General features: G+C 46.4%; 3 protein-coding genes and 1 pseudogene across 10 annotated transcripts in view; all 4 read right to left on the reverse strand.

Annotated features, from left to right (window-relative positions):
• The window catches only part of Vps33b (VPS33B late endosome and lysosome associated), a 30,191-nt gene extending 27,931 nt beyond the window's left edge, over positions 1-2,260 (reverse strand). For 3 of the 7 annotated variants that reach the window (XM_029555922.1, XM_008852789.3, XM_017803092.2), the window contains exon 1: positions 1,959-2,259. Coding sequence is in view for 4 of the 7 variants with exons in the window: in XM_008852789.3 (XP_008851011.1) it covers positions 1,959-2,054 (96 nt within the window). In the remaining 3 variants the exon portion in view is untranslated. Of the gene's footprint in view, positions 1-1,958 lie in introns of all 7 variants that reach the window. The other 4 variants (XM_029555916.1, XM_029555915.1, XM_029555917.1 and 1 more) reach the window with 3 other exon arrangements.
• LOC103749929 lies at positions 217-540 on the reverse strand (annotated as a pseudogene).
• A 3,890-nt stretch (positions 2,261-6,150) lies between the features above and the next one.
• Ngrn (neugrin, neurite outgrowth associated) lies at positions 6,151-11,061 on the reverse strand. Its single transcript, XM_029555951.1, has 3 exons — positions 10,832-11,061; positions 10,313-10,423; positions 6,151-7,134 (listed from the first exon to the last, which is right to left on the reverse strand). The coding sequence occupies exons 1-3, from the start codon at positions 10,996-10,998 to the stop codon at positions 6,525-6,527; spliced, it is 888 nt and encodes a 295-aa protein (XP_029411811.1). The 5' UTR covers positions 10,999-11,061; the 3' UTR covers positions 6,151-6,524.
• An 88-nt stretch (positions 11,062-11,149) lies between these two features.
• Positions 11,150-23,583, reverse strand: part of LOC103749894 (tubulin polyglutamylase TTLL13) — a 16,577-nt gene continuing 4,143 nt past the window's right edge. Inside the window, exons 5-15 of one of the 2 annotated variants that reach the window (XM_017803086.2) lie at positions 21,632-21,762; positions 21,134-21,290; positions 20,593-20,736; positions 20,142-20,227; positions 19,600-19,831; positions 18,805-18,989; positions 14,941-15,126; positions 13,923-14,103; positions 13,452-13,631; positions 12,550-12,857; positions 11,150-11,917 (exon numbers count right to left, since the gene is read on the reverse strand). In XM_017803086.2, the coding sequence (XP_017658575.1) occupies positions 12,567-12,857; positions 13,452-13,631; positions 13,923-14,103; positions 14,941-15,126; positions 18,805-18,989; positions 19,600-19,831; positions 20,142-20,227; positions 20,593-20,736; positions 21,134-21,290; positions 21,632-21,762 (1,773 nt within the window). In that variant the 3' untranslated portion in view covers positions 11,150-11,917; positions 12,550-12,566. Of the gene's footprint in view, positions 11,918-11,962; positions 12,172-12,549; positions 12,858-13,451; positions 13,632-13,922; positions 14,104-14,940; positions 15,127-18,804; positions 18,990-19,599; positions 19,832-20,141; positions 20,228-20,592; positions 20,737-21,133; positions 21,291-21,631; positions 21,763-23,583 lie in introns of those variants that run through there. The other variant, XM_029555950.1, reaches the window with a different exon arrangement.

Raw genomic sequence — 23,583 nt, forward strand, 5'->3', positions numbered from 1 at the left:
ATTGGGGGGGAGTAGAAGAGAAAGCAGTGGCAGCTTCTTGTTCCATAGGGTTAAGGAAGACTTTGAGGAAATAAAAGCTGTTTGGAAAAATCCAGGTATAGTTGCTTTGTATGCTGTGATGGGTAGGAGAGATGAAGAGAAGTGTGAAGACCCCTCACCCCCTCCATCTTGCCTCAGACTATGTCCTGGAACCCTGGGGCAGAGAAGGCACCACTTTCATTCCTGCTTCTTAGGATTGTTGACTGCCACATAGTGCTAGGGAACCACAAGCAAGAAAAGCAACACGCCCAGCATGTTGGCAAAGATGGCAAGCTGCACATCTGTGATCTTCCTGACCGGCTCCACTCGGCTCTGATGCTACCAGCACACAGGCTCAAGGTAAGAGAATCTCCTGGATTTTAAAAGCTTCACTTCCTACATCATTACTGCTCTGTCCGTGTCCGTCTCTCTCTCTCTCTCTCTCTCTGTGCAGTGGTATGACTGAATCCAGGGTTCCCATGGGCTATACACTGAGGAACAGTCACAGACCCCTACCAGCATCTTATCTTCACTCCATTCAAACCCCAAATCAATCAACTTCATCCATCTAACCTGGTCCTCTGGGTCTTATTTTCTTTGTGTGTGTGTGTGTGTGTGTGTGTGTGTGTGTGTACTCGTGCGTACAGGTGTAAGCTTGTGTGTGCCTCTCATTCTCATTCAATGTTGATACAAGAAATACTCATTCAGCACATGTGATGTGCTTTAGTTCAAGCTAGGTACTTACTGGGTATATAGTGTTGAACAGATACAATTTTCCAATCCTTGAGAACCTTCCAAGCTAGTGGGGAACATGGATAAGTGAACCACTAAATAATTAAACAAGTAACCCACTGCAATTATAGTAGCAGCATTAGTTTTCTAAAGACACAGGTTAAAAATCAGAGTAAACTTTGAATTACAACTAATCAATGTCTTGGAGTTTTCTTTCACTGTGACTTATAAATTCATCATAGGTGTGGTGGCACATGCCTACAATCTCAGAACTTGGTAGGTTGAGTCAGGAGTGCTGTGAGTTAATGGCCAGTCTGGGCTACAGTCTCAAAAAAGAACAAACTGCCACCACCAAAAATCTACTGCCACCAAATCACCAAATTTGCCACTTTAATTGCTTCAGCTTAATCAATGCTCTCCCATCTGACGTTCTGTTGCCCATTATCGAGCTTTATCTCACTCCCATAAGCATCAAGTACTGCTTCATCATACAAATGGGTATGAGGGTCTTCAATGCTTGCCTAATGCCTGCTGTGTAATTTTTTTTTTTCTTGGGATGCAGTGGATGAAACCTAGGACCATATACATATGCAACTGCTTTACCACTGAGCTACATTCCCAGCCCTATACAAAGTATCTGGTATCTGATAGCTCTCCTCTATTCATGCTTTGTCCTTCCCTGCTTCCTTAACTTTGAGCCTACCAGCCCAACTTTGTGTGAAAGGAGCATGCTTTTCCTACTCCAAATAAAATATGTTTATTCATCAAACTCCAGTTCCCCCAGAAACTCCTAGATCACTTCAGCTGATATGGCTGTTTATTCTGAACGCCTCAGGAAGTCTACCTAGCCCTCATTCACCACCAGATACCTAGATGTCCTTTGTTTCACAGGGCTCCTACTGGAATGTTACGCGCCCCAATGACAAAGTTACTTCAACCATATTTCCATTTCCAGTGATGCTTGGCACAAATGCTGTCTAGTTTGTCTGGGGGCCGGTGATTTCTATTCTCTGGCCAGGTCGCAAGCAGTTCTCATTACTCTCTGGTTCTTCTTGCTGAGCGCCCCATTTTGGACCTGTCTGGGAAGCTCCGGGAACGATACCAAGGGACTCAGGAAGGAAAAAAGTCACATTTGGTGAGGGCCACAGGGGTGAGGAGGTAAAGGCGCCAGGCGTGGCAAGCACTGACCTGCTCCAGCAAGCACTGACCTGCTCCAGCAGATAGATGAGCTGGTCTCGAGCCAGCCTTTTGAGCATGGAGAAGTCAGGCAGCTCAGGAGCGTCCAACCGATAGGGAAAAGCCATAGCAGCGGTCACAGGAGGATGTCCTCAGTTCTGGAAGGCCGGTGGCAGCCCAGGGTTAGCGCAGGCTAGGTTCCCCGCAGGGTCTTCACTCCTCCGCCGAAGCCGAGGGCGCGGGGTTCTCCTGGCAGGTTGCAGCCCCCGGCACCGCCCGGTCCTGTCGACCAGTCCGCAGGACCCGCCTCCAACCCATAGAGTAGCGAATTCCTAGACTTCCCGGAAGTTCCGTTCGCTCGACCTGCGCGAAGCATACTGGGAAAAGGACGGCGTCTGGAAGGGGATATTTGTAATCCGGCCCAGTCAACTTTTTGTCTCTGGAAACTTCTGTGTGGATGCCCGCGGGTCCCCGAGTTGTGAAGGGGTAAATTTGTTTTGTCTTTTTAAAAAGCCTGACGTGGCAGATCTCTGAGTTCAAGGCCAGCCTGGTCTACACAGTGAGTTCCAGGACAGCTGGGGCTACAGAGAGACCCTGACTCAAAAAGACATACATACATAAAATAAATAATAAATAAAAAGCCTGACGTGGTGGCGGTGCCTCTAATCCCTGCACCTGGAGGAGGAAAGGAGAATGAGGAGGTCAAGGCTACTCTGGGCAACATGAGACTTGTATCAAAAAACCAAAAGCTGGGGGCTGGAGAGATGGCTCAACCCTTAAGAACACTGTTCTTGCAGAAGACCCAGTTTCGAATCCCAGCACCCACATGGCAGCTAACAACTGTCCCTAACTCCAGTTCCAGGGGATCCGATAGCTTCTTCTGTCCTCCCGAGCACGACAAAGGTGCACTTACCTATGAGCAGGCAATACGCACATACACAAAATACATAAAAATAATAAAATAAGCCGGGCGTGGTGGCGCACGCCTTTAATCCCAGCACTTGGGAGGCAGAGGCAGGCGGATCTCTCTGAGTTCAAGGCCAGCCTGGTCTATATAGTGAGTTCCAGGACAGCTGGGGCTACAGGGAGACCCTGTCTCAAAAAGACCAAAAAATAAATAAATAATACATAAAAAAATTTTTTTTAAGGAGGAAAAGACAGTTCAGTGGATAGAGTGTGATGTGAGGACTGAGTTCTGGATCCCAGCACCCACACAGACACTGGGAGGCAGAGCAGCTCACTCCAGGTTCAGAGGACCCTGCCTCAGAAAATAAAGGTGGAGAACGAAGACCAGACCTCAACCCCTGAACTCCACACTCACACTACACACACACACACACACACACACACACACGCACGCAAGCATGAACTTATCTTGGACAAATGACCTAGCTTTTAAGAATAAAGAGCAAGAGGGAAAATGTGGAACTTGAAACCATTTTAGAGTAAGATTTAAGGGATAAGAGACTTAAGGAACATACCAATAAAAATGTAGTATTACAGGATATGAATCCTGTTTGGAAACAAATTCAAATAAACGGAAAGTCACTTATCAAACAGACCACTAGCCATATAGTATTCCATATAGTATTATGGCTGGCTAGAGGACCTGGGTTCAGTCTTCAGCACCGTTTAAAAATAGAAAACAAGCCTTTAATCCCAGCACTTGGGAGGCAGAGGCAGGTGGATCTCTGAGTTCAAGGCCAGTCTGGTCTACATAGTGAGTTCCAGGTCAATTGTAGCTACAGGGAGACTTTGTCTCAAAGACTAAAAGAGGATAATGTGCCCAGTTCGGGAGACCCCAAAGACCACCAAGGAGCCAACTGATGCAAATACATAAGGGTTCTTTTTTTGTTACAAGCTTAAGCTTGGGCCCACTCTGTCACCCACCTAGCGGATCTCAGAAGTGAGACCCCTTTGAGCGGATCTCAGAAGTGAGACCCCTTGCTTTGGGAGACAGGGGTTTTATAGGTTTATTTCAGCAAGTTCAGCAAGTAGGGGAGTAGGAGTTCTTCAGCCTGGCAACCAGTTCTTCAGACTGGTTGCAGCTCAGTGCCAAACCATAAACTGCTGGCTTCAGGAAATCTGAAAAGACATTTGGACTTTTAGTACTTTCCTGTCCCTGGTTAATTGACCATTGGCGGAGGAGTTGTTCTCTATCCGTTCCAAGCATTGTGGTTTTCTTGGAACAGGGCCCAGGGCTAGGTCAGTCCTATGGAGGTTTTATCCAAGATGGAGTCACTTGGGTCTCTCAATAAAAGGCAAGGCATTCCACCACCATAGATTGGTTTATTGTATGAAGTCCCCAGTCATTTCTTCACTGAACCAGTACCGAGCTCCAATAGTACTTGGGGCTGCAGTAAATAGGTCTCTTTCCTTCATGCAGTCTCCCTTTAAAAACGGGATGGGGTGGGGGATGGGTGGCGTGAATTTCAAGCATTGGAGAAAATGAAGGTATGGTAGCAATGTGAAGAAAGCTGCATTAGACTGGATGACTTGGTAAAGCCTTGCTAGGAAAATGGCACCTGAAATCTTAAGAGTTTCAAGCCAGCCTGTGCTAGGGAGACTGTCTCAAAAACAAAAACCCCAGTAATCAATATTGTTGTGGGGTCTCTCCCTTCCCTCGTGGGTCATTGGCCACCGGTCCAAGAGGACAAAGGGAGAAGCGACGAACGGGGTCAGGACGGCCAGTGAGTACTGACGGAAGAAAGCCCTTCTGGGGAGGCAGGTTCAGTGATACAAACACCTCCAGCCTCAGTGAAACAGCTCCATTTATTCAGTGGGGTTAGGGAAAATATAGTGCAGAGGCAGTAGCCAATGCTTCAGCTGATAGGTGCTCATAGTATGCTTTATTTACATGTGGCAGTAGGCTCCTATCATCCATATCGGGAAATGCCTAATTATCATATAGAAAAAAACCTGGGGGTAGTTTTTACTCCAGGTAACTATGCCAAAGGTCATGTTCCAAATAAGGTCAGGCATCTGTTGCTTGGCGGCACGTTCCAGGTAAGCCTGGCAGAGAGCAAGAGGCCCCTGCTGAGAAGGGGAGTCCTTCCATATAGCGTGAGCCCCTTAGAGCTATTGTTCCAGGTAAGCCTGGCAGAGAGCAAGAGGCCCCTGCTGAGAAGGGGAGTCCTTCCATATAGCGTGAGCCCCTTAGAGCTATCCGGACATGGAGGACTACAACCCTAGCAGCAGGGTTCCCCAACATATTGTAACTATTATTAATGACATTTGAAATATCCAGATTCTAATATATAGTGCCTACACAGCGTGGGGGTGCACAATTTGGGGCAGCAAAATGTTAAAGAGACATAGGTGAAAACTGTTACTGGACTCTTACATGTTTTTTTTTTACAAGTAGAATATTTTGGTATAGCTTCTAAAACAGTCAGTAAATTAACAGGAATTACCACATAGCCCAGTACTCCTGGAATTTCAGGTGCCCTGGATTAATAGAGGTTTGACTTCCAGTCCCAGAACTGCCACTTAGCAGCAGCCATCTTAGGGTCTGTTCATTTGTAAAAGAGCTGATCATCTGTTCTTGCATACTCTTGGCATCTTTATAAAACTCTATCAACTACTATCAAATATAGTTTAACTTTAGAATGTGGTTTTGGATTATGTTAGGGGCTCTAAAGCCTTTGAATGCTTTCTACTTTTCAAACTCAAACTCCCAAATCTTCAGAACCCCAGTAACTCAAAGAGAAAGATAACCAATTTGTTGATACCTGCTGGGCTCAACAGGTAAAGACACTTGCTGCCAAGGCTGACAACCTGAGTTCCTTTCCTGGGACCCACATGGTAAAAGGAAAAGAACTCACTGCTACAAGTTGTCTTTTGACCTCCACATATGCACCAAGATACATGTGTGCATACATACACAAAATGTAATTTTACATTTTGTGGTGGCGCACGCCTTTCATCCCAGCACTGGGAAGGCAGAAGCAGAAGGATCTCTGTGACTTCGAGGCCAGCCCGGTCTACATAGTGAGTTCCAGGCCAGCTTGGGGCTACAGGAAGACCCTGTCTCAAAAAGACCCACGCCCCCCAAAAAAACCTATCACTGAACAGAGTGCTCTGCACAGAGCGCCACCCTCCCTCCTTCTGAGGTAGGATTCCTCTTTCCATCTCTCTGACAAGGAATACTCTTTTCCACTTTTTCCATTCCATCTCTCTCCAGAGTTTTAGGTAAATCTTTCTACCCCAAAGAGCACAAAGTGAGAGACTGCTATATTTTACTTTATTTTGCACATAAGGAAAACCAATTGAGTAAGCAGCTTACAAACTGTTGGGTGTTTAGTGATCAAGAAGGAAATGAGGAAATTTTCATTTCCCAAACACAGTTATCACAGAAACTAGTAACACAACACATATAACAATGGTTTTCAACTGAGAGCCCTAGTAACAAGGATCACCACAAGGGTCAGATGGGGAACAGTCCAGGAAGCTTGAATTTATCCAAGTAGCTCTTCTGCCCACATTCCAGGCTCAACACTTCTAATTCTGAAGTGGCTAATCCATGTGCAGAAATCTTGGTAAGTTTCAATACATTTGCCCAGCTACTCATAGAACATCTCCACAAGCCAGGCCTAGGCTCAAATTCTGTACAGGAAGTTCCCATTGCTGTCCAAGAACTCTTGCCCCCTCTGTACTACTTTGTTGCTAAAGTTCTGGTCATCTTGTTCCCCTGCCTTCAAATCTTCCAGCTTCTCAACATATGGCAACCTATCATTGTTAGTTCTTCTGGTGGCCTCAGAATCATTGGTGGAACATTTCTGGAGCTCTCTCTGAGGACCCAGGGCTGCAGCAGCAGGCACCAAGCTCTCTGTCCGGCCTTGGATTCCTTGATTCTTTCCCTTTTGTCTCTTCTGTGCATTTGTACTGGGAGTATTTGACTCTACCACTTTCAAAACTTTGTTCTGATTTTGACTTTTAGATGAGGCTTCATCCCCTGGCATCAGCAAAGGGCCAGATAGAGAGTAGCCTGCAGTGAGTGGCTTCAAGGAATCTCCAGAGCCCTGAAGCTGCCTGACCACTTGGGTAAGCCCAGCCTTTTTAAGGACCTTCTGATCCTGCTTCAGTTTCTGTTCCAAAGTGGGTACAAACTTACTTTTTAAAACTCTTCGGATAACATCGGTGCTGACATCAAAGCCTTCTGCCAATCTGGGAACAGACCAGGACTCTGCTAACTCCTTATGTAAATACCTATGGGGAAAAGGAGCAGGTTTTCAAATTGCAAATAACTCTACGAGAATAGCTAATTGATAATAATATAGAATGTAATACTGGGGCTGGAGAGATGGCTCAGCAGTTAAGAACACTGGTTGTTCTTGCAGAAGACCCGGGTTCGAATCCCATCACCCACTTGTTCTTGCAGAAGACCCGGGTTCGAATCCCAGCACCCACATGCCAGCAAACAACTGTCCCTAACTCCAGTTCCAGGGGATCCGACAGCTTCTTCTGACCTCTGAGGACATTGCAGGACACGGGGACACTTACCTATACACAGGCAAAACATGCATACACATAAAATAATTTTAAAAATTATTTTTAAAAATATAGAATGTAATGGAAAAAAAATTGAGAAAAAAAAATCCAAGGATTTTAATCCCCCTCTTTCTCTGTCTATTTTGGCAAAAATGCAAAGGTTACTTCCCTCTGGTGTCCAAACTTTGAGACCTGAGTCTGGACCAGCTGCAGCCTAAATAAAACCTGCTTCCTCAACACTCTTGCCTCATCTCTCCCGCTACAGTAACACTAGTGACAAAGAGAACGGTTGGAAAGACTGCAAATGTTAATTGTGTTCTGTACCTGTGTACCCATAGCAATACCCGATCACTCTTAGGCCACTTCCCATTAGCCAACAGCCTTCCAGTGCTGACTAATGACAGCCCTGTTAGGTCCTGATAATGCTTGACCAACCTTCACTTCTAAAATTACACAGGTTTATAGTAAATGTACCATAAAAGTAATACTTAAGTGTTACAGTAGAGGATACAGTTTGAGTACCCAAGGGGAGACCCAAGACAAACAATCATAAAACTTGCAGGCCAACCAAGGAATTGCCTGACAAAGTCCAAGCTAGAGGTGATCTGAAAGGATAAGGAGTCATAAGCTGAAAAAAAAGAACAACAACAAAAAAACAGGACAAATCAAAGATATACTGATCAGAGAGCAAGGAGCATGTGAAACACATAACTTTACATCAAGGAACAGTTTGAGTGACAGTGAGACTAGGAGCAAGATCGTGTCATGTAGGAGTCTGGAGTTCATCCCAAGGCAAAAGCAAGCCAAAGGACCATAAACAAACAGTGGCATGCCATGGATAAACTTTCATTCTGAAGCTCAATTCATTGATAGTCCCTTTTTTTTTTTTTTTGGTCTTTTTGAGACAGGGTCTCCCTGTAGCCCCAGCTGGCCTGGAACTCACTATGTAGACCAGGCTGGCCTTGAACTCACAGAGATCTGCCTGCCTCTGCCTCCCAAGTGCTGGGATTAGAGGTGTGCACCATCACGCCTGGCTCCTAGTCCCTTTTTTTAAAGTAGCAAGGTCAAGATTCGGGATTTTAGCTGGTTAAGACTGATAGGGAAAATAGAACGGAATTAAGTTGTCAAGAACAGTGAAGCTGGATATGGTGGCTCATGCCAGTAAGACCCAGCACTCAGGAGGATGAGGCAGGAAGACTGACCCAAGATCAAGGTTAGCCTGGGCTACATGGTGAGTTCTAGGCCACCCTGGGCTAGAAAACCCTGCCTCAAAAACAAAACACTGATGAATTATTTTAAGGAACCTCTGTGATGCTGGTGTCAACAAGAGAATTACAAGAAAGTAGTTTACAAAAAAAAAAGAAAAAAGAAAGTAGTTTACAAGGTCAAGTGCCAAGGAAATATTGAGGAAACTAAGGACGAGTGCCAGTCAGGCAAATTCTTAAAATCTCAAGTGTTATGGAGGAAAAGGAGAATCATTCAAAGTTCAAGACTAGCCACTTCAAGATTGAGGCCAGCATGGACGACATTAAATCTGGCCTCAAAAAGGCAAAAAAGCATGCCTTTAGTCCCAACACTTGGGAGGCAGAGGCAGGCAGATCTTCAGCCTGGTCTCCATAGAGTTCCAAGGTAGGGTCTCAAAAATAGAGCCAAAAGAAAAGTCCCGTGTGGTGGTGCAGAAGCAGGCTAAGCTAACGGCCTTCCACCTCAGGCACCTGCCTGTTCCTGCCTCCCATGTCACCACTGCTGGAATTACAAGCAGGCCCTGTGTCAGGCTTTTTCCATGGGTAATAGGATCCAAACTCAGGAATTTACACTTCAGCAAGCACTTGATCAGTTGAGCTGTCTCCCCAGTCCTTAAAAAAAGCAGCAGCAATTTTTCTGAGAGGGGGGTAAAGGAGGGGGCCTGAGACATGGTTTCCCTGTAGCCCTGGCTGGCCTGGAACTGGTTATGGAGACCAGGTTGGAGATCTGCCTGCCTCTGCTTCAAGAGGGCTAATATTTACAAAAAGCAACTTTAATACTTGAAAGAAAAAAAAAAAAAGAAAAAGAAAAAAAGACCCCTTGTAGGCATTTAGTGCTCACAAATGTAAAATCCAAGCACTCAGAAGGTAGAGGCAGGTGGATTTGTGAGGCCAGCCTGGTCTACATAGGGAGTTCCAGGCCAGCCAGAGCTACATAGTGAGACCATGTTTCTTCCATTCATAAATAAATAAATAAAAAATAACAAAAACCGCACAGCAGAGGCAGTACTGGAGTTCAGTCGGTTCTTGGCTACAGTGATTGGACGTCACACTGAGCTGCATGAGACCCAGTGTCTCAAAAATAGAAAAAAAGTGCCTTCAGAAATTTCCTAAGTTACGGTTCTCTTCAGAAAAATGCACATAACTGCGTAAAATTCCATTTCAGGAGCCCAGATTGAGAATATCATTCATGATCTATTCACAGGTTAAGTGTCTGGACGTCTACATTTCATATTAATTTTTCTTTGCAAATACAAACGAACCTGGCCGGCGTGGTGGTGCACGCCTTTAATCCCAGCACTTGGGAGGCAGAGAGCGGGTAGATCTCTGTGAGCTTGAGGCTAGCCTGGTCTACACAGTGAGTTCCAGGCCAGCTGGGGCTACAGGGAGACCCTGTCTCAAAAAGACAAAAAGCAAAACAAACAAAAAACCACGAACTAATTATGCATAACGGTAACCTCTTAAATCCGATCTGGGGCTGTAGCTCAGAGCTAAGTGGTCTTGCTCCGCGTGGGCGAGGCCACCGGTTGATTCCAGAGCCGCAAATAAATAAATCTAGGCGATAAGTTTAGGAAGTTCGTGGTGGCGTTTTCTGTTTAAAAAGAGGGAATATAAAAATCCTCAAAACGTCCATTTTGTAAACAATGTCTTACCGGATCTGCTCCATGGCTTCCCGTGTTAGGGTTCTGGGCGGGGCACCTGGCGCCTCCATTTGCCTTCGAATTTTCTGGAATCGGATTGCTTTTTTCTGTCTTTTCAGAGTGCTGGGGAAAAGAACCAATGGCACAAGCCATGCGTGGAAGCAAAGTGGGTGTTTGACGAGTCTCGGACTAAATCACGGAGAGCCCAGCCCTCTAGCCCGCAAAGGCCACCGGGCCACGTCTGCCTGCTTAAAGCTGTCTATACACCACCCCGGAAACCTAACATCTAGAACTGTAACTGCCGGTTAGCAGGCCGAGTCTACACAGGAGATGAAATGCGTCACTAGCGAAAGGACCTGCGATCCCAGGGGCGCGCAGCATTGGCCCTGCACCCCCGACAACGCGGGAGGAGAAACTAGAGCCTCTTCGCATGCACGCGGGGGGCCAGCGAGCCCGGCGCTGAGAGGCGCGGCCGGGACGCCGGGGCGCAGAACTCTGCTTTAGGCTGAGGGCCATCCCAGGAGCCGGTACCTCTCCACCTCCTGCAGCTCACGCTCCTCAGGCTCCCAGTCGGAATCGGGGTCGGGCTCGCGGCCGACGGGTCCCAGGCCCGCCACCCCCTGAGTCGCGAAGCCGCTGCAGCGAGCGACAGCGGTGCGGACACGGCCTCCAAACAAGAAGCTCTGGGCTACCGCCATGGTGACGCACAACAGCCTTACACAGCAACCTCCGATACAGCACCGGAAGCGGGAGAGCACGTGCGGAAGCGGAAGGGGAGGACCGTTAGTTGGGCGTGTCCCGCGCCGCCTTCTTACCAGATGGGCGGGGCTATCATTTTAGCCCTGTCCAGGTGCGGATCCTTTCCTGCAGTTACTGATTTGTATTGTGGTGCTGGGGGCCCAAGCAAGGGCTCCGCGCACGCTAGTCAGGCTTCACTGAGCCCAGCCCTTAAAAAAATTTTTTGAGAGTCTGAGTTGTCAGAGCCAAGTCTTGAACTCCTAATCCTCCTCCCTCAGGTTCCGGAGTAGCTGGGATTACAGGTCTAAGCCATCAAGCCGGGCTTTCCCGCAGTAACTATGAGAAGAGCTTGCCTTAGATGCGGGTGTGGAAAGGTGGTACAGGACGCGCCTGGAAAACGACATAAACTTTAATAAAAAGACGGATTCAATTGCTGAGAGCCGCCCTTCTGGCACAAGCTACCCTGGCCTGCCCGATTCTGCCACTGTAGTAGGAAGGGTGGACCCTCAGCAGTCTTCTGAGGGCGACACCACCATGCCTTGGGCTTTGGCTCCACTGGGTAAAGGATTCCTTGTCGCCCAGGAACCTCCAGCCCCAGGCCACACCCAGGGTTCAGACCCACCCCTTCAATAAACCCAGCCTAAGCCTTGATGAAGCAGATGCGTACATGCTGGCCTTAACTCTTCATCTTTTAGTCTTTACTGATCCGCAAACAATCCTAGAGTGTTGAAGAATTCTCGATGTTTTCGTTTTTTGCCTTTAGCAACATGGTTTCTGGTCAGTGTTTTTAACTGGAACTTGATGGCAGTCTTTCACTGAGCAAAAATTGAAGGCCATTTGCTCTTTTGGATGAGTACTGGGCTTCCCTTCTCCTTTTACCTGTGCTGGATGATGTTGAGGAGCAAGCTGGAATGCTGCAGCACCGGTGCAGAAGCAGGGCATAGGGTGAGATCCCCAGCCTTGGCTGCTCCGTCAGAGTTTACCATGGAGGGCAAGGTGCAGCATTCAGTCCATGAGTCACTTTCCTGTCTTTCGGGCTGCAGAAGATTAGTCCTGCTTTGGGGTTACAGTGTGTGGCACTGATCCTGACAGGGCTTGGTTTATGGGGTCTAGCCTTCTGCTGGCTTGGCCTTCTGCAATAGAAACATGGATCCCCACTAAGTTGGTACTCACAGAAGAGGTATGTTCACCTCTTTCCCAGCTATGGTCCAATTACACAGAAGAATGACATCCCATGCTTCCCTCCAGCATCTTTACCACATTGTATTTTAATTAGTCTGTTTACATGTCCATTTCCCTCTTAACCTTTGTTGAGGCCAGGGACTACTACTGCCTTGTCTATCATCAGGGCCAGTAGATAAAAGGAAGTAAATAAATGGGTCCATTGCCTTCACCCATTCCTATCCTGTTAGGAGTGCCACTTTATATTTTGGGAGCATCCCAGCTGTAATATTTGCTACTGGGAATTTACACCAGTCAAAGTGACCAAAGCTAGTTTTGTATACTACGGCGACTGGTGAGCCTGACTCTAGAGCTGGAAAAATAGTGCCTCCAAGATTTCTTCCAAGAGGCTAATGGCTGCTGGATCACTTATCTGGTTGGAGTTCTTAGGCTGCAGATAGCACCTGGAATTTTGTGCAATTGCGGCATTCATGCTTGATAGTGGCCCTAAGATCCTGGGGATCAATTCATGGGGCTGAAGTGGTTGCAAGAAATGAGGAGGGACCTGCTCTGAGGCAGCCCCTCTCAGGAACACCAATGGGACCAGATTCACAGGTTGCAGTTCTTGACTGCCCAGCCTATCCTGGTGAAATCTAGGCTAGAGAAGATCAGCCCCTTATATTTCTTGGGAGGCTGGATGGAGTGTTGGAAGAAATATGTAACTAAAAAAAACAAACAAACCAATCTCTTCTAGGCCATAGCCACTGTTTAACTAGTTATTCCTTTGGGGTTCAACAAAAACAGAGGGCCCAACAGGTTTGCTACTAGCACAGGGAATAGTAAAAACAGCAGCTGTTTTGTTGGCCCAAGACTGTTTACTTAGCTCCCATTAGAGCCAGGGAACTGGCAATGCTAGGGAGATTACACTGAAGCCACTGAGCATGGTGGTGGCCTTGTTATTTGTCAGTCATGAGTTTGGGGTTACTGTGAAACAGGAATAAGAGAGCAATTCTCTTGTAATCGAGAAAGTTGGGAGCTGCACTTTGCTGAATGTCAATACCCAAAACAAGGGATCCTAGGAACAGATGTCATGGAACCAACAGACCCTCTCCCAAGGCCCAGCATACTTGGCTTTCCCATACTCCAATGACAGACACCATCACATAAACCTCCTTTGGTGTAACCACCACCATGTGCTGGTATCACAGCCCTTGTTCCCTGGCTTTGTGAGAGGCTTCGCATGGACCCTCACCCGATACTCATGAAGTTTTCTATAGCCCTGGTGGCTGGGGTACAGCATATGAGTGAGCTGCTCTACAATACCCAGGCTTCGGATGAGATTCTCCCTTTGTAACAGGAGCTTCATCCGCTCGAGCTCCTCTTCTTCCACAATGTCTTGAGGCTGCATGGTGTCCAGGTGTACTGGTAGCAGCTACAAGGTACAAGATAGATAGATACAGGAATGTCCAAATGAGTTTCACACCATCAGCAAGGATGTCATAGGACCTCTGCCCCACTCTACCTTCTTCCCTTCCCAGACCCCACTGCAACGTTCCCTTTGCTGTCCATTCTCTTACCTTCTGTTCAAAAAGGTCAGATTCAATTTACTAGTTAGGGACTCATCTCTCTCAAGCAAGGAGAAGAGAGGACAGCAGGGATTCCTTTCTCTAGTAGTCCCAACTTGTTTTTTCTGCAAAGAGATAAGAGCCACAGCCCCTGACACCTCTTTCTCCCGGTTCTGGTTCCTGTAAGCCAAGTGGGTGGAAAGGCTCCATGTCCCTGCTCTGGATCGGCTCTTCTCCCCAGCTGATTGTCCCTGGTTCTGGTCCTTGTTTTCCTTTCGCTTCTTGGTGCCTAGGTTCTCCTGTTGTTCCTGCTTTAGTCGAATCTCTTCCAGTTGCTGCCTGAAAAGACACAGCAGTCTTAACCACTGGAGAGACTGTGGGAAGAAGGCGGGTGAGGGAAGATGGGAATGGGCTGGTAAAAGGAAGTCATGATCTGTTGGGATTGATGAGAGGAATGAAAGAGAAGATAGGAAATACACTAAAAAGTAAGAATCTGTTAAAGAGCTGGGGTGCTAGATCAGGTAGCATGAGGACCTGAGGATCTGAGTTCAAGCCCCAGAACCCATGTGTTAAAAAAAAAACAACAAAAAAAACCTGGGTATGTTGGTACATGCTTGTAATCCCAGCACTGGGGAGGCCAAGACAGGCGATCCCAGGGGCTTTCACTGGCCAGCTAGTCTAGTTGGTGAGCTCCAGGCCAATGAGAGACTCCGGTTCAAAAAAACAAGATGTCTCAGCAAGTAAAGACTCTTACCACCAAGCTTGACCACCAGAGTTCAGTCCCTGGGACACACATGACAAAAGCAGAAAAATGAATCCTGAAAATTGTCCTCTCTCTCACATACACACACACACACACACACACACGCACACACACACATATGATGGCACATGCACATATATATGCATACAAATAGATAAATGTAATTGTAAATATGAAAAAACAGTGAATGATTGACAACACTGAAGGTTGTTCTCTGGGCTCCACATGCATGTGTACATCACCCATGGGAGATAAAATGTACACATACAACACACATACAAGAAGAGCCTGTTAGAATTTTGGCTCTCTTTCTCTTTCCTCAAGCGTGTGACCTCCTCTTCCCTGCTAGGGAGCAATTCAGCTTCAGGTTTGCCCCTAACCCACCTGTACAGAGGAAAATGCAGCCAAGGTACCTGGCACACTCCTCTCTGGCCTTGGAGGCAGCAGTCTCCTGGAAGAGGGAGCCATTATGTTTGAAGAAGGGCGAATACTTCTCCAAGTCAGGCCCTGGGTAGATCCTCCGATATCCCCCTAAGTGGGAATCTTCGTATCGTTCCTGGTCCTGCATGGCTGCCTGGGATGACTCAGTTTGTTCTCGCCTAGGGAAGCCAAGCTCAGGTGAGTCAGAAGAAGGCTGAGAGTGTGTTCAGGAGGGAAAAGAAGGCTGGCTAAGGCTTTCAGAAGCTCATATTGGCTGGCTGGCCTCCCAGAACCCTGCCTGTGTAGGGAAGCATCCAAGCTCATGGCCAGCCCCCAATGTAATGTAACCATGATATTAGGATGGCTTCCAGAAATCTGATTTTCATTCATCTTAAGTGCAAAGCAGTCCACTCATAAGCAAGCACCACCACCCAAATTACCACCATCTTTTGGATTCTTAATTATAAGAGTAATACATGTTCACTACTGAACATTTAAAAGAGAAAAAAGATTAAGCCAGATGTGGTACTGTAGTAGACTTGTAATCCTAACACTAGGGAGACAGAGGCAAGGAGGATTAAGAGTTTAAATCCAGCCTCAACTCCATAGTAAGTTTGAGGCCAGTTCAAGCCTTCAAAAAACCAAGGACAGGGGGGCTGGAGAGATGACTCAGATGTTAAGAGCACTTGCTGCTCTTGCAGAGGACCCACCCAGGTTCGAATCCCCACACCCACATGGTGGCTAACAACTGTCGGTAACTCCAGTTCCAGGGAATCTAACACCCTCTTCTGATTTCCGTGGGCATTGCATGACACAGGTGCATTTACATACGTGCAGATAATATTCTCATCCACATAAAATAATGAAATGGTTTTTAAAAACTCCCAAACCAAGGAAAGGATATATCAAAGTGGTAGAACTTGCTTAGCATGTGCAAGGCTCACAGCTCATTCCCAGAACTGTAAAAAAGAAAAATTAAAACCTCTAATTTTTTTTATATGTTTGGGGTTTTTTTGTTTGTTTGTTTGTTTGAGAAAAGATCTTGCTTTGTAGCTCAGGCTGGCCTTGAATTCATGATCCTCCTGCTTCCACCTCCTGAGTGCTGGGATTATAAACCTATACCCTGACACCTAGCTTCCTTTGTTTCTTAGTAGTTTCCACACATTTTCCCCAATGAAAGATATGATTCATTCAGATGTACTGTCCAATCTCATGGGAATATTCAGGATGTTTATAGTTAACCCTTACTCCTATTCATCACACAAACTTTTGAGTTCCTGCTGTATCTCAGGACCTAAGGCTACCATGAGGAATCAAGTACACTTTACCTCTACATATCACAATGCAAGTAGAGAAAATCAATGTTATTATACATTGTAATAATATATAGGATTGAATTCAATTCAGTCCTATATATTATTAAGGGAAATTGTAATTTCAGTATCAGCATCCAGTGGTCATGTTTGTAACCTATTTTATAGTGAAACAATGGGTGGTCAACAGTAATTCAAACGATATCCTAATAAACAGCTAAACTGTTTTTTATGTATCATTATTAAAAAGATTTTCAGGAATTGGTTTCTAGATGACCTTTGTCATCTAGAAACAACCCCCCGCCAAGGCTCAGGGACTACTGAGAAGAGGGAGTGAAAAGATTGTAAGAACCAGAAGTCAGGGAGGAACAGAGTGAAACTGTGCCTTCAGCATATGACAGAACCACTGCACTCAGGAACTCACAGCAGTTGTTGCCTGTATGAGACCTGCACAAGATCAATCCAGCTAACACTCCAGTGTGGAGGGGGGAAGAGGCTTTACAAGCTCCTGCCCCAGTTGAGGAACTGTTGACACCTGATGGCTTCTGGGAAAAGGAGAATCAATGGTGTGGCCCATGGTAGGTAGACTGTATTCCAGTGGATGGTCCCATACCCATGAGTATATGGGCAGCACAAACTGGACTCAGCAGAAATGGTGGTACACTCCTTTAATCTCAGCACTTGGAGGCAGAGGCAGGCAGATCTCTGTGAGTTTGAGGCCAGCCTGGTCTACCTAGTGAGTTCCAGGCCAGCTGGGTCTACAGGGAGTCTCAAAAAGACCAAAAAAAAATTATTTTTTATTTTTTATTTTATGTGTATGAGTGTATTACCTGCATGTAGGTAAGTGTACCCATGTCATGCAATGCCCTCAGAGGACAGAAGAGGCCATCAGATCCCCTAAAACTGGAGTTACGGACAGTTATTAACTGCCATGTGAGTGCTGGGATTCAATCCTGGTTCTTCTGCAAGAACAACCAGTGTTCTTAACTGCTGAGCCATTTCTCCAGCCCCAAATACATATATACTTTTAAATGCTTGTGCAACTATAACAGTAGTAATGTCGGTTGACTCCAAGGAGAAAAACATTAGCTGGAGAGGGGCAAGAAAAAAGTCATTCAATGTACTTTAAAAAAAAATCTCGCTGGGCGTGGTGGCACACGCCTTTAATCCCAGCACTTGGGAGACAGAGGCAGGCAGATCTCTGTGAATTCAAGGCCAGCCTGGTCTACATAGTGAGTTCCAGGACAGCTGAGGCTACAGGGAGACCCTGTCTCAAAAAAGACCAAAAAAAATCTCTACAGGGGCTGGAGAGATGGCTCAGTGGTTAAGAGCACTGACTGCTCTTGCAGAGGATTTTAAAAAATTTGGATAGATCGGGGCTGGAGAGATAGCTCAGCAGTTAAGAGCACTGACTGCTCTTGCGGAGGACCTGGGTTCAGTTCCCAGTACCCATATGGTGGCTAACAACTGTCTGTAACTCCAGTCAGGGGATCCCATATTTTCTTCTGATCTCTTCAGGCATTGCACAACATGGATGCATGTATATATATGCAGGCAATACATTCATACACATAAAAATAAAAAATATATTTTTAAAATATATTTTATTATTTTTATGTTTTATTTTTATGTGTATGAGTGTATTGCCTGCATGTAGGTAAGTGCACCTGTGTCATGCAATGCCTGTGGAAGACGGAAGAGGCCCTCAGATCCCCTGGAACTGGAGTTGCAGACAGTTGTTAGCTGCCATGTGGGTGCTAGGATTTGAACCCAGGTCTTCTGCAAGAACCATCAGTGTTCTTAACTGCTGAGCCATCTCTCCAGCCCCATCAAATATATTTTAAAAACATTTTATTATTTTTATTATTTTATGTGTATGAGTATATTGCCTGCATGTATGCGAGTACTCCTGTGTTGTGCAATGCTGCGGAGGTCAGAAGAGGGCTTTGGGTTTCCTTGGAACTGGAGTTAAGGACGGTTCGTAGCCGCCATGTGGGTGCTGGGAATTGAACCCAGGTCCTCTGCAAGAGCAGTCAGTGCTCTTAACCGCTGAGCTATCTCTCCAGACCAGATCTATGCAAATGTTTTAAAGTTAATCATTTCCTCACAGCCTTTCCTTCTAGAGGAATTTCACTTTTAGAAAATTAAAATAATAACGATATAAGTTGCACAACTAAGCACCTATCATGCACCTCCATGGCTCAAGAAATAATAGCATTTGCTGCTATGCCTAACAACCTGAGTTCAATTTCCCAGACCCACATGGTGGAAGGCGAGAACTGACTCCCACAAAGTGTTCTCTGTCCACATGGCTGCTGTGGCACATATGCACACACAAACACACACACACACACATACACACAATAAATACATGTAATTAAAAATAAATAAATGGGCTGGGTGTGGCGGCACTTGGGTGGCAGATATAGGCAGAGTTCTGTGAGTTCCAGAAAAGCCTGGTCTACATAGCAAGTTCCAGGCCAGCCAGGGCTTACATAGTAAAACCCCTGTCTCAAACAAACATCTATCAGACACCTGGCACACGTGGCTTCTCGTGGCTGTTGGTGGCATGGGAAAAGCCGCTCCTTGACGCGACGCTTGTCCTCCTCTATCACCTTCCTTTTGTCACAGCCCCAGAGGTTGACAAGGTTCATGGTGTCACAAAGAAGTGCATCTTTCACCTCTCGATCTAGTCGGGAGTCTGTGGTGAAGCTTGGAGAGTGGTTTACCTGCCAAAATGAGTTGTTATGTCCCCTTTCCTAGACCACCTGAGCATGTGGTAGACTCTTGTAGGCTTAACTTTAGGGTTAGGGAGAAACATCTCCCTCCCGTGGCCTCAGCCAGCAAGGCTAGAGGCTCTGACTTCCAAGGTCATATATAGGAGTCTGCAAAGAAATCCATACAGTTTACAGGCTAGTGAGAGAAAACCAGGCAGTTTTGACTACAGACACAATGTCCTTAAGGGCAAGGTTTACTCCAGGAGCACTGGGAATCCCAAACCTAGATTAGTATATTGGTCTGTTTGTCTGCTTGCCTGATTTACCTAGGTTTCTAAGTCAGGATTTCAAATAGTCTAGGCTGGCCTCAAATTCACTATGTAGCTAAGGCTAGTTTTGAAATTCCAGTCCTCCTTCCTCCACTTCTTAAGTACTGAAATTACAAGCATGTGCCACCATGCCCAGTCTGGATTGTTATGGTAGAGGCTGAAGACCATTCTCACTAGGTCAAAAGGGTTTGGCTCTTGCCGACCCCGGTGCTTCTACCTCCCCATTCTCCTCATTCTACCACATGAGTGCATTCCTTGGCAGGGCCTTGCCAAGTCCAGGAGAGAAACCTTACCTCCAACAGCCAGGGCTTTAGCTTGTGGTCCAGTAAGATGTCAAAACCAAGGATCTCAAAGCAGGCACATGTACCTCCACTCAGATATTGGGGGAAGCAGGTTCGGTAGTTGTGGCGAAGAACAGAGTGGGCTGAGATGATGGTTTTGATGATGATGTCCTCAATGTCCCCCCACAGCTCTCGGGGGTCATTGCTGTGCTCTCGAAGCCAGGCATTGAGTGTCGACAGCTTCCTATGAGGCCCAGTGCTCAGAGGAAAACTATTTTCCCTGCCAGCAGGGCCTGGCTGCAGGGAGGAGGCTCCCTGATGTTAACCCCAATTCCATGCCAGGGCCCCTGGGCTTCAAAGGGCATCTGGGCGCAGGAATTAGTTATTAGTGTTATTATTGAGTCTGCACTTTGAGCTCAGACACAGGACCAGGGTCTTCAAAGACAGAGCTTCCTGGGAAATCAGCCCCCCAAGAGACAGCTGGGTTTCATGGGTTTCTGAGACTGTGGGACTAAAGGGCAGAGGAAGCAGGGAAATAACTGAGTAGGAGATACCTCTTACTGCCCACAGCATCATCATGGACAAAATTCTCATTGTGTTTGTTGATAGCATAGTTGGTCAGGTGCATACAGACATCCTCCTGTGAAATGAGGGGCCCTGTAGGCTCATAGTACCTCTGTGCAGCCTTCCTCTCCAGCCCTTTCTTTGCCTTCTCATTATCTACCCCTCTGCCCCAAGACTGTTCCTCTCTTGGCCCTCTTCACCTGAGACTGCCCTTCTGTATGATCCTAGGAAAGAGGGTATACTGGACAACTCCAGAAATAACCTTTCCTCAGTCTTACCCAGCAAGTACTTTCCCCATACCCACAGCCACATGTTACAGCTTTCACTGGCTTCCTTCCTTGGTCTGAGGTCTTAATGACAAACTTTTCTACCATGCTTGTCCCTAGAACCAAAGCACTCATGGCAATGGAAGAGAAGGGGGTTGCCAACCTGTCTCCTCACCAAGTTATTATGGCTGGGTTCCACATAGGGCATGGTGGCAAAACGGGCCAGGCCTTCCTCATACATGAAGATCCGGAGAGGGTCACAGGAAGTGATCAGGACATAGATTCGCATGTCAAACTTGAAGCCATCAATGAGGAAGGGCTAAGAGCATGCAAACCCAGAGGGAATAGTAATGACTAACAATGAACTTCTGAAGTCCTTATTACATGCAATATATGGTTGTGAGTGCTTCAAATATATAACTCATTGAATCCTCACAATAGCCATATAAAGAAGTTATTGTTATTAGTCTCAGTTGACAGTGAGAAAATGGAGGCAAGCAAAGGGTAAGCTAACTGTCCAAGATCACATATCTGGGAAGTAGAAAAGCTGAGATTCAGACTCAGGCTAGCTACCTTTAAACAATGACTAGATTCTGTCTCTAAGACACAGAGGACAGCAGAGCAAGTAGGAGCCTATAACTGGCTTCTACCTTGGTGTAGGAGAGACAAGCACCCCAGTGCAGGGAAGGGCCTGGGGGTCCCAAAGCAATCTTCACCTTGGTGATGTACTGCTGGCAGATCATATGCTCTCCTGGCTTGATCTCCTTGGGGGTTTGGGTGATGAAGATGCCACGCCCCTGACAGCCACTATCTGGCTTGCAGATATAAGTGCGGGTTTTCTGCTGACGACCATAAGCCTGAAAGTCCCCATAGCTATGGAGAGGGAGAGGGAGAGGGAGAGGGAGGGAGGGAAGGAGAGAGAGAGAGAGAATATGAGTGTGTAGCTATGTGCACATGCATGTGAAAGTCAGAAGTTGGAGAGGGAGAGGGAGAGGGAGAGGGAGAGAGATTTCTGTGTCCTGGGACCCTGGGGACATCTTCCTACTATCTATTCCACATTCTTCCTGAAGCACTCAGTCCCAAGTCCACTTTGCTTTGACCAGCTGAAACTTTCTTGGTTCACTTCCAACCTCTGGGACTGACCTAGATCATAACACTAGAGTCTGGAAGGAACTCAGAGGGTGGCCCTTTATTCTGCCTTCAGCCTCACTCACTCAGCAGGAAGGCACCAGGTACGTGGGAAGATGTTATACTCAGTAGGATAGAGCTTCTGCATGCGGTTGAGGTTCCAAGCCAGCAGATCTTTGCGGCAGATTTCTGTCATGCTAGGAAAGTGGTTGATTTTCTGAAATAGAGTCAGTTGGTTATACTGGCCCCTGCCCATAGTAAGTGCAGGTTCCTGGAACCTAGGCATCCCAGGAAGCCACAGAAAAGGACTAGGATGGTAAGGGAGAAGTTGAGGTAGAGGTCAGCACTGTATCTCATTGGCAAGGGTAAAAACAGAAGATTTCCTAAAGCAGGAGAGAAATCCCTCTATAGCCTCTACACAACACACAACCACACCAAGGCTCTGAAAGGAAGGTCACCTAGAAGAACAAAGACAAGCCAGGACCTTGTGCCTTTTAGCCACTTTCTCACATCTACCAGAATAATGATGCATACTGGGATATAGCTCAGTGGTAGAGCACTTAATCAGCATGCATGAGGTCCTAGGTTCAATTCCCAGCAACAACAACATTTATTTATTATTTTTATTTTATGTGTTATGAGTGTATTGCCTGCATGCATGTAAGTGCACTTGTGTCATGCAATGCCCTTGGAGGTCAAAAGAGGGCGTTGGATCCCCTGGAACTGGAGTTACAGATAAGTTACAACAACAAATTTTTTTTGGTCTTTTTGAGACAGGGTCTCCCTGTAGCCCCAGCTGGCCTGGAACTCACTATGCAGAGCAGGCTGGCCTTGAATTCACAGAGATCCAAATGTCTCTGCCTCCTGAGTGCTGGGATTAAAGGCATGTACCACCACGCCCAAAAACAAATTTTTTTTGTCTTTTTTTGAGACAGGGTCTCCCTGTAGACCCTGCTGTCCTGAAACTCACTATGTAGACCAGGCTGGCCTTGAACACACAGAGATCCGCCTGCCTTTGCCTCCCAAGTGCTGGGATTAAACGCTTGCACCACCACCCCTAGCTAAAAACAAAATTTTTAAACAAGAATGATACATTATAGCAAAAGAATAAGAAACAGTGTTTCACCAATGCCCTGGAAGCCCTCAGTAAAAGCTGTTAATTACTGTTATCCTCAACTGAAAACTGCTCCCTGAATGCCCATTCCTCAAAGCTTCTCACTAGTGCTCTTAGTGCTTGCTCTCCTAGATTCCTTATGACTAGTTGTGGGACAACTTACGGTGTCCTGGACTTCCTTCCTGGATCCCTCCAAATAAGCCTGAGAACTCTTTAATATTCATGCACTGAATGAGCACATTTCAGTTACAGACAGACTATATATCTGATGGTGGTCCTATAAAATTGTATTACCTAGTAACATCATAGCCATTTTTTTTTCAGTATAGTTATGATGGTCCCACAATGATAAAATCACCTACCAACCCATTCCTCACTAGTGTATCTTCCGCATTAAACCACACATACCTTCACCAGGCAGGGCCCCACTCTGTCTTTTTGTTGTTGTTGTTATTGTTGGTCCAGATTCTTGATAATATAGCCTCAAACTCATCATCCTTTTGCCCCAGCCTACTGAGTATTGGGATTATAGTCCTTTACCACCATGCCCAGCCCCATGCTCTTTTTTTGGTTTTTGTTTTTGAAGCTGAGTCTTATGTAGCTCAGGCTGGTCTTGAACTCCCAATCTTCTTGCTTCTACCTCCCAAGTGCTGGGATTACAGGCATGCATCACCATACCTGGCTCTCCCACACTATGTCTTGACCACCATGCCCAGCCCCATGCTGTCTCTTTTTTTTGTTTTTGTTTTTGAAACTGGGTCTTATGTAGCTCAGGCTGGTCTTGAACTCCCAATCTTCTTGCTTCTACCTCCCAAGTGCTGGGATTACAGGCATGCATCACCATACCTGGCTCTCCCACACTATGTCTTGGGGAATGTGCAATGCTAAGCTGCTTAGATGACTGGATCATTGGCCTTACTGTTA

This window comes from Nannospalax galili, unplaced genomic scaffold (assembly GCF_000622305.1).
Source record: "Nannospalax galili isolate Female #2095 unplaced genomic scaffold, S.galili_v1.0 scaffold185, whole genome shotgun sequence".
Classification (NCBI taxonomy): domain Eukaryota; kingdom Metazoa; phylum Chordata; class Mammalia; order Rodentia; family Spalacidae; genus Nannospalax; species Nannospalax galili.